This window comes from Diplotaxodon limnothrissa, linkage group LG23 (genome assembly GCF_057381915.1).
Source record: "Diplotaxodon limnothrissa isolate DT_005_m linkage group LG23, D_limnothrissa_male_GT1.1, whole genome shotgun sequence".
In the NCBI taxonomy this organism is placed as follows: Eukaryota; Metazoa; Chordata; class Actinopteri; order Cichliformes; family Cichlidae; genus Diplotaxodon; species Diplotaxodon limnothrissa.
In genome coordinates, this window is record NC_140617.1 from 5,408,100 (window position 1) to 5,422,134 (window position 14,035).

General features: G+C 40.5%; 1 protein-coding gene and 1 long non-coding RNA gene across 2 annotated transcripts; both read right to left on the minus strand.

Annotated features, from left to right (window-relative positions):
• Window positions 1-5,224: 5,224 nt before the first annotated feature.
• LOC146607349 (uncharacterized) lies at window positions 5,225-7,058 on the minus strand. Its single transcript, XR_014905129.1, has 3 exons — window positions 6,759-7,058; window positions 6,595-6,663; window positions 5,225-5,789 (listed from the first exon to the last, which is right to left on the minus strand). It is a non-coding gene; the product is annotated as an uncharacterized LOC146607349 (long non-coding RNA).
• Window positions 7,059-11,855: 4,797 nt separating this feature from the next.
• Window positions 11,856-13,137, minus strand: LOC146607350 (granzyme G-like). The gene is made up of 5 exons (XM_085348074.1): window positions 13,076-13,137; window positions 12,813-12,972; window positions 12,495-12,627; window positions 12,119-12,346; window positions 11,856-12,023 (listed from the first exon to the last, which is right to left on the minus strand). Exons 1-5 carry the CDS (start codon window positions 13,128-13,130, stop codon window positions 11,856-11,858), a joined length of 744 nt encoding a protein of 247 aa, XP_085204200.1. The 5' UTR covers window positions 13,131-13,137.
• Window positions 13,138-14,035: the final 898 nt, after the last annotated feature.

A 14,035-nucleotide genomic window follows, 5' to 3' on the forward strand; every position in this document is an offset into this window, starting at 1 on the left:
CGGGTTGCCCCTGGGGTGGTACGGCGTAGTCCGAATCTTCTGTATGCCTGCTACTTCACACAGCCCCTTGATCAACTGAGACTCAAAATCAGGCCCTTGATCGCTGTGTAATTTTTCAGGAATGCCATAGTGTACTATGAAATGGTCCCACAGACACTTTGAGACAGTCCGAGCTTTTTGGTTCGATGTTGGGATAGCAACTGCATATTTAGTAAAATGATCTGTGATGACAAGAACATCTTTCACATTACTGCTGTCTGGTTCAATGGATAGGAAATCCATGCAGACTAGCTCGAGGGGTCTTGTCGTCATGATATTCACCAAAGGTGCAGCCTTCTCAGGTAACGTTTTCCTGCGCACACACCTGTGGCAGGTCTTTATCTTTTTCTCCACATCTGAGGACATTCTTGGCCAATAGAACCTGGCTCTGACCAGATCGAGTGTGCGCTCTATTCCCATATGACCCATATTGTCATGTAGGCTTGTCAACACAGACTCTCGCAGGTCTTCAGGTAAGACCAACTGGTAATGTTTATTACCGCCTTCTCTTCGTGTTCTGTAGAGAATGTCATTGCACAGCTCGAACCTGTTCAACTCTCTCAGCAACAGGACTACGTCTGGAAGTTCTTTCCTCAATGTGGGAGGGGGTTTCTCCCCACTCTCCATCTGGGTAATAACATGTCTGATGCACCGATCAGATCTCTGGCTGTCTCTGAGATCTGCCGGTGACAGGTGGGGAATGATGTGTAAGCCTCCCAATGTTTCTTCCTGCTCAAAGCTGTCAGGTATAGCATCTCCAGAAATGGCAAGACTTTCGACAAGGGTTATACCTGCATCATCACCCAAAGCTTCAGAGGTGGTTGAATGATAAACAAACTGTCTCTCACAGATAGCATGAACAACATCCTGATCGACTGAGTCAATATTGTCTGGATCTGACAGATGTTGTTTTGCGAACTGGCATATCCGGTCTCTCTCTTTTTGAGATGTAAGGTCATCAGGTAGCCTGCCATGAGGACGACGCGAGAGTCCATCGGCATCTCCATTTTGTTTTCCAGAACGATACTGGAGTCTGAAATTGAAGGTAGAGAGGGACGCCAACCACCTGTAACTGGTTGCATCGAGTTTTGCTGAGGTGAGGATGTAGGTCAGAGGGTTTGAGTCTGTGACAACGGTGAACTGATTGCCATAGAGGTAGTCACTCAGCTTCTCTGTTACAGCCCACTTTAAAGCCAAAAACTCGAGCTTATGTGCTGGATAGCGGGACTCACTACTTGACAAACCTCTACTCGCATAGGCGATAACCCGCAGCTGTCCCTCCTGCTCCTGGTATAAGGCTGCTCCAAGGCCCGTAGTGCTCGCATCCGTATGAAGGATGTAAGGCAGCTTTGGGTCAGCAAAGGCCAGGACTGGAGGCGACGTTAGCTTGTCAATGATAGTCTCAAATGCTTTCTGGCATGCAGGGGTCCACCGTCCATAAAACGGCTCCTTTGGATCATGATACTGATTACTCCTCCCTTTTGATTTGCAATGCTTCCTCAGTGGTGGATAACCGGACGTTAGATCGTTCAGCGGTTTCACAATACTTGAGTAGCCTTTAACAAACCGTCTGTAATATCCACAGAACCCAAGGAAGGATCTCAGCTCCTTAAGGTTCTGAGGGACTGGCCAAGTTTTAAGTGTGGCTGTCTTTTCTGGGTCAGTTTCTACTCCGTGTTGAGAAACAACATGCCCCAAGTACCGAACTGAGGACTGGAAGAACTTGCACTTCTCGGGGGACAGCTTTAAGCCATACTCCTTTAAGCGTTCCAGGACTTTCATGAGTCTGGCTTCATGCTCCTCAAGGGTTTTCGAGAAAACTATGAGATCATCCAGGAAAACAACAACTTCCTTCAGATTTATGTCTCCCATGCATCTCTCCATAAGCCTCTGAAAAGTACTTGGCGCGTTTGTCACTCCCTGTGGCATACGGTTGAACTCCCAGAAACCTAGTGGACAGACAAAGGCAGTCTTGGGCTTGTCACTCTCTGCAACTTCGATCTGATAATAGCCGGATTTAAGATCGAGTGTACTGAACCACTTGGAACCTGAGAGTGCGGTGAAGGTGTCATCCAGTCTTGGGAGGGCGTATGCATCTTTCACTGTTTGTAAGTTTAACTTACGGTAGTCAACACACAGACGTACCTGACCGTTCTTCTTCCTGACCACAACAATTGGCGAAGAGAATGGGGACTCGCTCTCGCGGATTACTCCAGTTGCGAGAAGCTCTTGCAAATGCTTTCGAACAGCCTCTATGTCGTGCGGGTGAATCGGTCGGGCTCTGTGTTTGAATGGTGTCTCATCTGATAGCTTAATGTGGTGTTTGACCTTGTCCGTCCTTCCAAAATCCAGATCAGTCTGGGCGAAGACCTCTGGCATACTGCTCAGCTTTTGAGTAATGCGGTCTTTCCAGTCAGAAGGGATGGGAGAGTCGGCAAAGTCAAATGTCACACTAGAGGTCCTGGATGGTTCACACTCTGATGGCTCACTCACAATTTGTTTGTGAGATAGGACAGTCTGTATTGCACTGAGTTCTGCAATCACACTCTTTGCTGGGATGGTAATGTTATGCTCTGACTCATTGGAAACTACTACAGGTAGCTTGCACAACTGGTTATTTGGCAAGTCAAGGAGACAGGTTTGCACCAAAAGCCCCCCAGGCAGGGAAGATACTGAAGGATATTCCAACAGGGCAGATCTCTCAGTGTAAAATTCCTTGATTGATACTGTCCCCTCAAGAACGACTGTTTTCCCAGCTGGGACGTTCACTTCATCCTTGCCACGCATCCTCACTAATCCAACGTTTTCATCTGAACCTTGCTTTTGCCGCAACTCCAGTACTTTGAGTACGGTTCTGTACCCATGAGGAATGGGATGGTAGCCCTCTGGGTTTGCCTCTCTGTACATTTCATACACTACATCAAGAGTGTTTGTTCCTATCAATACACAAGACTTCGTTAATGTCCCGGTGTCTGGGACTACTAGAGCTAGCGTTTTGACTTCTAGTTCAGCACCAAGAAAGTCTTTAGGAAAGGTGATTCCAATCTCAACATAACCCAGGTAAGGTACAAGCTGCCCATTGGCCCCTTCAACCTCCAGAAGGTCATGTAGTGGCTCTATCTGTTGCTCAGACAAATACTGGTCATAGTAGGACTTGGTGACAGTGGTCACTTGAGAACCTGTGTCAAGGAGACAACTGCACACCTTACCTTTGATCGTGACTTGACCTGTACTCTTTGTGCCTATGAGCCTCTTAGGTAGTCTGAAAGGTTGTTCTCCAACATGGGATTGCCTCAAAGTGGCCTGTGCTCTTGGTTTAGCTTGACTTCCAGATTTAGCGGGACGATGTTGACCTGCTTCAGTCCCAGTTTGCCCCACAACTGAGACTGCGTCTAAAAATCCTGGTCAGCAGATGAAGTGTTTTGCATCTCCCAAATGCGACGCTTCTCTCTCAATTGCTTCCTCTTATCAGCGACAAGAGTGGGATCTGGGTCATTACTGCAACTTGCTGAGATGTGGCCATCCTGACCACACTTGAAGCAGTACCATGGTTTAGGCTGGGTACTCCGCCGCAAGTTGGCAGGCTTCGCACTTGTGACCTTGATGCTAGGTGTTGCCATAGCCATCTCACGTAAATCACACTCGGCCTTGTCCTTAGGCTTCGAGCTTTTCTTCTGTTTCTTTGCCATCAAATTAGTAAGCTGACTCTGTAGGGATGCAACTTGCTTCCTCAGATCTGTCAACGGGTCAGAATCAGATTGAGTCACTGCCTGTAGCTCACTACAGGTGCAAGTCTTTTGACAGTGCGCCACAACCCGCTGCCGGGTTGAGCCAAGGTGTTTCTTCATCCGTGTAGCTTTAGCTGCCAGTCTATCTTCTTCTGTCCGGAGCATTAATAGAAGTTCTGAGAATGTTGGGGGTTGGCTTTTCTTGTTTTCAAGATTAAGATCTGAGAGCAAGGTGTGGTCCCAACATCCACGACAAAACTGCTTGAGAATGTGTTTATCGGCATCCCCAGCAGAGACTCCTCCCCTCTTCAGAGTAAGGTTCAATGCGCCCTGAAGACGGCAGAGGTACGCAGAGGCCTTTTCACCAGGATCCTGAAGAGTGTTCATGAATTGGGCGAAAAGCTCCTCTCCATCTTCCACTGTTCCAAAAGCTGCATCCAACAACTGAAGGTAAGTCTCAGGTGTAGCTTCTGGGCTCAGTCTGTTGACAATGTCAGCTGCAGGGGACAACAAGCTCTCAAAGATCTTTCTAGATTTTTGAAGTTCAGACATGGCAGGGTCTTTCCTGAGAAGTTCGACATGTGAACGCCATGTGTCATAATCTGTCTCACCGCTGGGTCTGGGGATCCTGCCAGAGAATGACCGGAGTCTCATTGGAGAATATGAATGTGCAATCAAGTCATCTTTCTTCACGATGTGTTCCACAATGACTTTCTGAATTTCAGGTGGGTTGAAACTGTTTGCCGCACTAAATGGGCTCTTTTTGAAATCAACAGGTAGGTGTGGCTCCGCACCACCTTGAATCAATCCTACCTGGGGTGGATCTTCAGAAAACTGCTGGCGTGCAATCTCAGAAGTTTCAAGAGAGGGGTGAAGCTGGTTCTCCCTGTCTGGATCATCAACTTGCATGGAGGAGAGCATACATTCATCATCGGTCTCTGAACTCCCAATGATTTCACTGATCTCTGTCATCATCGACTTCAGTACCTCTTCAAAACTTTTGCCACTCAGTTTTGCCACCTGCTTTATTTCATCTAAGTAGGACTTAGTAGCACTGCCACCCACCTTGGCAGTGTAAACGCTGGAGAGAGCTCTTACATGGTATTTTACACCGGGCTTCCCTTCAACTTCATATGTGTATGGCAAAAGATCAGTTAAGGCATCAATGGCGTTACCACTTCGGTACTCGACGATCAGGTTTTTGAAAAATTCTGAGTTTGGATCTACAACTGGGACGGCTCTAAAAGGTACCATACTGCTTCAAAAAGTCAAGAACCCCTTCATCATCCGATGAATTGAGTGTACCACTAACAATTACTGCATTGGGGACTTTGATACCTGAGCTCAATACAAAATCCATCTTGTGGCAATAGCAAAAGATGTTTCAATGACAATACACACTTTAAGGAGGTTTCACTGCTGATATTCATGCACCAAAGAGCTGCTGGCTGGCTCGCCACTTTTGTAGCACTTACGTGGAGTTACATAAAGTACCGATGGATAATTACCAAAGTAATAAGCAATTTGGGCTAGTGTCAGAAGACTGAGAACGACTCTTAGAGCTCTGGTACACGAATGGCAGAGAAACCAGACAAACACAGTTATGTGGCTTTAAAAGTACTTTAGTGATGTTAAGCCTTGCAAAAGAAATTTGTAAACAACACAGTATTACAACAGGTTTTAACAGAATGTCAAGTATAAAAATTTCCCCCAAAGTAGCAAAAAAAAATAGAATTAAATAAAATTGTGCACAAGTAAAAGAATTAGTCTTTTTTAAGTCCAAATGGTACCGGTGGGGCCCATAGAATTCGTCTGACAAGGAGTGTGTGTGTGATTGTCTGTCCTACCGTACTACTTGTACAGTAGAGGATTGTAGTCCATCAATGTGCAAATGAGTGTGCGTGTACATGTATATCGTCTCCTAGGATCTTGGGTTGGCTCGCCATCCAGTGAACACTGGAACACTCTGGGTTCTGGAATCGCTGACCTGGTCTTTGGATTCGTCCCATATAAAAACCTGACCTATAAACAATGGCCAAATATATGTCACGTGCCCTTTAAGGATAACTCTCACAAATTAAACTAAAGTAGTGTCACAGTGCAGTAACTACTATTCAGATCAGCTATCATCAATTCAATCATCATCAGTTCAGTCATGTTGTACAACATTAAAATATCAAGTTTCAAAGGTCAAAGTATCAATATCCAAAATTTCACAGTATCAAGGTTCAATTATTTGTAACCTGCAGTAACATTAAAGATTATCTACAAGGTTTTAAACATTCAGGAATTATAGTCACCATATAATTCACTTTCATTGTAAACATTAATTACATCGATCAAAATAAACTCACTGTACATATATATCTAATCACAAATAAATAAGTATATTACCCCTTTTAAGAAATGGAATAATATGCAAATGCTTATCAGAAATTGAACAAAGTGCAAATAATCAATTTCAATAACACGTAAACACAAGGACTCAGTCCACAAATAGGAGTATTAAAATAGACGTGCTTAATCCCGCTTGTACCATAGGCCTACCAGTACAAGTGGAAATACACTAAAAATTACCTCCAAGTGTTCAATACTGAGTATTGTAAAACAACTGATTGACATCAAAATTTAAACAGGAAGCAGGATAAAGTCTGATTACAATTATCTCTCATAAAGTTATTTTTAGCTGCTTTAACCATTTACAGCTTTTCACATGTTAATGACTTAGTTAACGATCTAACTAGCATAACAACAGCGTTTCAGAGACATCGAACAACTGTACCCACACTCCGCACATCACGTGTCTGATTAGCCACATTTAGCTTACCGCCGTCGAGTGGATGCTCAGCATTTACATGGAGCCACAGCTCAGTAAACCCTCCGGTTTCGCTCTGCCCTTGACAACAACAAGTGCAAATACATAATTTGTGAAAAATATCAGTTTAGATGGTATTTCTTTTAACTCGTTAGAGGTTAATTTCGCCAGCTTACCGATAACAAAAGTTTTAGTCCGTCTGCTCTGTTCGGCTGTAGAAGCAAGAGACTGAAAACTTGGGAGCTGGTACTAAGGAGGGACAAGAGCTGCCTAGAGCTTCACCGATTGGCTGACATGTGAGGAGTGGAGTAAAACAATAGGCTCTCATCAGAGCTCATCAACCCTCTGAGAAACTTAACCCTTGTTTGACCAGAGCATATCATATATAATCTGCATCCCTTCTATGTTTAAATAATTATTTTGATCTCATTTCACTTTCATTAACCGGGACAGTAAGAACAGAACAATGAACATTAAATGTTTTAATTTTTCTTCTCTTTCTGTTTGAGATGATTTTAGGAACTGGGTTACATATGCAGTAGCTAGAGATTAAGCCACTGTCACAGCAGAGTAGCCGTTGTGTTTATTGAGCGGACCCAAGTGCAGACACGGGAGAGATGAACTGAGGTTTAAACAAAAAGCGAGCCTTTATTATGACTGTTACCAAAAAAAAAAACAGAAAAACAAGGCAAGGTGAAACTAAACCAAAACCTAAATAGGGAATGAACTAAACTAACTATGAAAACAATGTTATGAGAACATAACATGAAAACTGAACAGGAGCATGTAAAACCTTGAATGTGAAGAAACCTGAGCATGAACATGAACACTTGAAAGCAAGACTCTGTGGCCTGATGTGACTTGACATGAAGACAACAGGCGACTCGACAAAGGACAGACTTAGACAGAGGACTTTAAAGACACCTAAGGGTAATGAGGGAAGTGGAAACACCTGGGGAACACAGCTGACATAAATGAACCTGAACGCCACAGGGGAAATAAAACAAAATACACTTAACATGGAAACACCAGACCTTTCAAAATAAAATAGGAAACATGACGAAACGTGGCCATGACAACTAAACTTGACAATAAGACATAGAACACACAGGCATGAATTACATGGCAGGCTGGGGGAATGGAAAGGAACACAGGGAGAAGAGTATGGGAACAGATAAGGGGGACGAGACCCGTAAAACACACACACATGCACATAGAGAGAGTAGTGAGACATAGAAGGGCGAGGCACAAGAGACAGAAGACAAACTAATAATAATACCAGAACATTATTTCATTAGTAATCAAAAATACAAAATAACTCAACTACACCCTTAACTAAGAGTAACACATGAATCTTAAGTAAGAAAGAAAACAACACAAAATAAACTCGAGACTCCGGGTCACAGCCCCAGCCCCTGACAGACATAAATGATGATAAATCAAAATTTTAGTCATTCAGTATAAATTATGGTATGATAATAATGAAAGTCATTCTATCACAGTATCGAAAGACTTATGACTGTATCTGACATTATCACTATTGCTATTATGAGAGAGAGAATAATATAGTACATGTCATAGATTGACTGTTTAAAACATGAAAGAACATTATAGGAGACAAAATATGTTTTTTCACTGGAAATAATGGCACATGCTGTTAGTATCCATATGAAGCTTTGTCAGCATTTAAATGTGAGTTCATATCATACATATTTGCTTAGAAAGCTCATAAATGAAAAGACAACTGAAACAGTACATCCAAGGTGCATCAATGCAATTTCTTCACAAGGAGGCAGTGCTGTCTTTATGTGTCTGAACTCATGCTTAAAAAAATCTAACTTGCAGTACAGGATTTCTCGTGTTCCACTTCAGCCATATAGAGTACATCAGTAATAACTACTTTGTCAGGTTGAAAGTTCTTAATGAGAAGAAAGCTGCAATTTAGACTTTAAGTCAATTGTGGACCTCTTCTTAATGAAGCAATGCTTGTTCTTCACTAGGAAACAACGTTGTGCATACATAGAGAAGCATACATGCCTGGATGTGCTGAGAAAATGCAGTTTATTGTTTAAAAATCTGGTTCAAAACAAACTGTGGATTCTTTGTTCTCTGCTAGTCTCAAAGAAGATGCACAGTGCAGTAATTTATTATATATCATATATAAAAGCATGCTGAAAAAAATGGCCTCTACAAAACAAGAGATAAACAGCATTAAGTCATGAAAGTTATACACTTTGGTTTAAGTGTAGTTATAAAAATCACGTGCAATCAATAAATATAAACATTAGCAATGTTGGATTTTGCATGTAGTGTTGCTTTAAAAAAGTGGCATTGTTTGTTTGTCCATGGTGATTTAAAAGAAATGCACATGATGTGCATGTTAACATGGGCAGCTGTCATTCAGGTGGTGGTCTGGGTTGTCTACCAAATTGAAGGTTGGTGGTTTAATTTCCACATACTCCAGTCTGCATCTATAAGAATCCTTGGATAAGATGCTGAAAGTTGTATCCATTGCACCTGTGAGTGTGAATGTGATTGCTAGACAAGGTGCACTGGTATTTAAAAAAAGCCTGTGTGCTCAGAGTAGAATGTGTTTGTTTGGTTTGGAATTAGGAAAAATAATGGGGTGAGGGTGAGGGACTAAGAATAAATAATTACTAATAGTTACACAACAAAATTATGAGTAAGAATTTCTGGCACCATCCTTTTGTGTGTTTGTGTGGTTTTCTTCTATGATTCGCATCAAATTGCACCTACAGCAACAAAGATGAGTGTAAGGTGGTGGTGAGATCCCAACTGAAATACTAAAGAGCAGCAGTGCACATACTTTCTGTTTCAGTCTTTGAATGTTTATTTGTAAGATGTGACTGTGCACTGCATGAGCCATGATGTGGCTTTGAACCACAATCAAGGACGTCAGCAGTCCTAAATCTCATTGTAAGTGTTAAATATTTAGTTTCATTAAATTACATTTTGTTTTATTTAGAGTGACTTTATAATCTTAACCACTGAAAGATGCTTTGTTTAAAAGATAACACAGTTAGTTTCACCAGTGATGTATGTTTGACCTTCAGGAATATCATGATTAAACTTTTAAAGTTACGGGGAAATTACTCAATGTACTTTCCTTGAAGGGATGCACTAATTTAGTAATACTCTGGTAATTATGAAACAGCGAGATACTGTACTGCACCCTTACTGCTTCCTCTTTGTAGATAATCAGCAATGACTAATTACTGCTTTATGCTGTTCTATGTTTGAAGCAAATGTATCATTACTTAAGTTTTCACTAATCTAGTGTTTTAAGAGTCACATAAATGAAAATGAATTTAATTATTTGGGAAAAAAATTTAAAACATAATGATTTATTAATTTAGTAATAAGAAGACAATTAAACTGGGGAGAAATGTATCATTGATTCATCTATTTATAGATTTATTTTGGGCCACCTTTGCTTTAGTACCTTCTTCTTCGTACTATATGCTTAAGGTGTTTCACATTTATTTTGGTGCACCAGTGTAGGATTTTAGCTGTAGCTTGTTTGTTTATATTTTCTGCATCTCAGTATTGCTTGGCTACATGCAAAGATGTGTTAAATAGGATCTTTAGATTAATGTCAGAGACAATTTCCTCTGCTTCAGTTGTAAAAAACAAAAAACAAAAACAGAATGTAGTTTCTGATAACCTATCACTTAAAAAAAATTCTTATGGTCTGTTTAAACAAACCAAGAGAACCAACAATCAGCCTAAACCCCTAACTATAAAACCACTGCTGGGTGAAATGAACTACACTGATTATCCTTTTGTTAATTAATGTTCTGCTCTGTTTCTGTCTTTGGAAACTTTGAGGTGTACCACCCTCTTAAACATTGTTAGAGACTGCTAAAATAAAAATACTCCCAAGCCTTGAAGTCGACTGATTCGCTTTAAGAGTAACTATTTCTTTTAATAAAGTCTCTCTCGTTAACACCTTGGATCTAACAAAGGATTCCACTAACTGTGGGATTCTCACAACATTTTGGGTTCTTCCTGCGTGAATGCTCCCTCCCAACTTCCTGAATAAAGTGTGAAGCAGACATGCTAAAAACCCAGTGGCACCAAAGCAACAATGTGACCAATACATAAATAAAATAAATTCCAATACAGAGTCAATTGTAAAGAGACTTCCACATTTGTTTTGTGATGGGGATAGAATTAATGTCTGTGAAGGTTCTCAGTCATCCAGGTCATTGTAGTCCAAGGAGCTTGGAAAGAAAAGCGTCTGGACTTCTTTAAGTTGCTTGAAGACATTTCACCTCTCATCGGAGAAGCTTCTTCAGTTCTAGGGTCAAATGGTGGAGAGTCCCAGAGTTAAACCCCGTGGGAGTAACCCCCTGAGAGGGACAATGGACCCCCTAGGGCAGCGGTCCCCTCGGACCGGTACCAGTCCGTGAGTCGTTTGGTACCAGGTCGCGAGAGTTGAGGCTCAGGTGTGAAATATATGGTTTTCAGGGTTTTTATCTGTTTTCAGTGTTATTTTGTTATCGTTTTTATCGTTAACTCTGTTTTCCTGGGTCTTTTCACGTGTGTTATGAATAAATCTTCTTTTTTTCGGTACCGGTACTAGTTTTATTTTGTTGTATTTATCCGCGACACCTTAAAGGCCAGTCCGTGAAAATATTGTCGGGCATAAACCGGTCCGTGGCGCAAAAAAGGTTGGGGACCGCTGCCCTAGGGGATCTTTTCTTTCCAAGATAGAATTAATGAAATTCTACTGGTTTCAGGTCTTCCAAAACTGAATAAGTTTGAAGCTTGCAAGTAGAAAGACAGTTGCAACTCTGAATTCAAGATAAGGGCACTATTTTTCACAGGGAGGAAATGCTGTCTTTTTATTTGAAAGAACTGCACACATATAACGAGAGACAGTCAGAATTTATTATTTGAAAAAATATGGCACATATAACAAATTTAAATGTAATCAAATACACTATCAAATGTCAATTGAAATTACACCTTATGCACTGCTACAGTTTAATTTTAGATTTAGGGTTATATTTAATCTGTGTGGAATGAACGAGTTGTTGCAAATACAAATTTAGAAATTCCTTTTAGAACCTTATAAAAAACCTTGACACTCTCATTTCTTCTGACAAAGCTTTTGCTGTGGAGACATCAAAGTTAGATCTGTACAAAGCCTGCAAGCCCAAACTTAGCATTAGCATTGCAGTGATCAATTTTCAAACACAAACAGCAAAAGCAAAAGATGAAATTTAAACAACCTGCCTTCATAAGCATTACACCTTTATCATGGCATTTCCAATGGTTGAAAATATCCAGTTTCTAGAGTCAGGAATCTTCGAGTATCTATAGATATCTGAGCCACCTGAGTGTGGTCTGACTGCACTGGAGACCACCCCAAATGCCTTTCCATCTTCACACACCAATGGACCACCAGAGTCTCCCTGAAAGTATATACACACCCGATGCTTAAAGTGAATAGTGAAGTTATTACCATAAAGTTTGATTGTCCACATGATATTTAAAGAAATGTATGTACCTCAGCTGGACCTGTGTCTCCCTGAGAGCAGTAGAAGTTTTCCATAGTACATTCTTTATTGTCAATCAGTGTAACACTGATTTCCATGAGTGTGGGAGACATATATTTAGCATTTTTGTCTGTTCGCCCCCAGCCAGAGAGTATACAAGATTTTGGCAAAGTACCATTATCACGACTTGCCAGGGGAATAGGTTTCACATTTTCGTTGAAGTTTGCCTTGGTGCTCAACTTAAGGAAAAAAACAGATATCAAAATGTGATTTTTTTTTACAGCATTTTGTAATACAAATGAATGAAGTAAATTAAAAAAAGATATTGTAATAAAAGAAAAATGCAAATGGAAAACAAATATATTTTCTGTGTGATGACATTCTTACCTTTAGAAGCATTACATCATTCACAAAGGAAATTGGGTTGAACTGTTCATGTGGAAATGTTTCTTCCACAGATATGCGTTGTGTTTCTTTACTTGAACGAACATTGTGAAGTCCGACTACGACTATGTAAGACCTGAAATGGTAAAAAACAATTGAATAGCCACAATTGCTGATATCGTGGTACATATAGATACCATTTATTTACAAATTTACAAATGTTTTTGCGTGAGCCTTAATTTTATTATGGATAAGAATTTATGTCAGGGTCTCCATGAACTAGTTTTTGGCCTCATAATTAAATACATTTATGAAACTCACTTGGCGTGACAGTGGGCAGCAGTCATCACAAAATCCTCATTCAGGAGGAAGCCACCGCAGTACTTTTTTTGACCATCTGACATGTTCCTCTCCAAAAGCACCATGTATGGCCTGCTATGTGGCACAGCCTCATGGCCTCCAGTGATCTTCCCCAAGTAAACTGGGAGACAAAAAGAAAAATACTCAGTTAAATAGATCCATCATCATGCATTGTCTGTCAAATGCTATAAAATGCAAGCCACACAAAAAAAAAACCCACCTACCTTGTTCTTCAAGAGTCAGCACAAGCACGAGTAAGGCCAGGAAGTGGACAGACATGGTGAGGTCACAATTCTACTGAGTTTCTAAAGAGCAGTGGCATCAGTCACAGTCAGTTTCTGTCTTTAAATGCTTCTTCATAGCAGTTAGAGCAGGAAGTTGTTGTTGGGTTTTTTTTTTGAGTAGTTTGCACAAGCAAATGATTTAGCTTTAAACCAGAAATGTTCAAAACCTCCAGAAAGCTGTATTTTCAGAAGTCAACAAATGAATTTTTATACAAAGTGTAATTTTATAGCTAAGTAGTGTATTTGTCATATTCTATGTAAACATGTGTTTTGCATAGTTAGTTTATAAAGTGTTCGTATCTTTACAGCAGGAAACTATGACTGTGGTAAAAATGTGTGGCCACAGATATAAAACACAGAGAGACGAGATTCTTAAGTAGTAATTTCTTACTATATTTTACAGATTTTGCAAAAGTCATGACTTTTAATCAGTAAGTTATTCCTCCACCTGTTCACTTTTTATGCAAAAAAAGAAATTCTCATATCAGTAAAGAGAGGTCATTTGGAAAAACTGGACTGAATATTATTTATTGAGATGATCGTCAGCAGGGTTGCAAATGTGTGTAGTATTCTGATGTCCTCTTTGGATTACCTTCTTACATTTTCATCTTTTGCACTAGGAGTTGAAAGTGGAGAGGACAACACGGGTGCTGCACCACGAGCTGGGGATTAAAGTTTGAGGTTTTCACGTCATCACCACGGGAAGCCACTGTGTGAAGATTGTGGACTAAACTGTTGCAACTTCCATTCACTTTAGATAACTTCACTATTTCATCTAAAAAGTAGACCTGCATTTGAGTTCGACAGCTAGGCAGCTAATATGCATATTCAATACCACCTTTATTTATAAAGCACTTTAAAATAAACCAGGGTTCACAAAGTGCTGTACGTATAAAAATA

Excerpts from the sequence above, each read along its gene's own strand:
- LOC146607350 (XM_085348074.1), bottom strand. The coding sequence starts at position 13,130 with ATGTCTGTCCACTTCCTGGCCTTACTCGTGCTTGTGCTGACTCTTGAA. Across the intron at positions 12,628-12,812 it reads GCTGCCCACTGTCACGCCAA|GTCTTACATAGTCGTAGTCG; the intron begins GTGAGTTTCATA and ends TTACCATTTCAG. Across the intron at positions 12,024-12,118 it reads GAGACACAGGTCCAGCTGAG|GGAGACTCTGGTGGTCCATT; the intron begins GTACATACATTT and ends ATATACTTTCAG.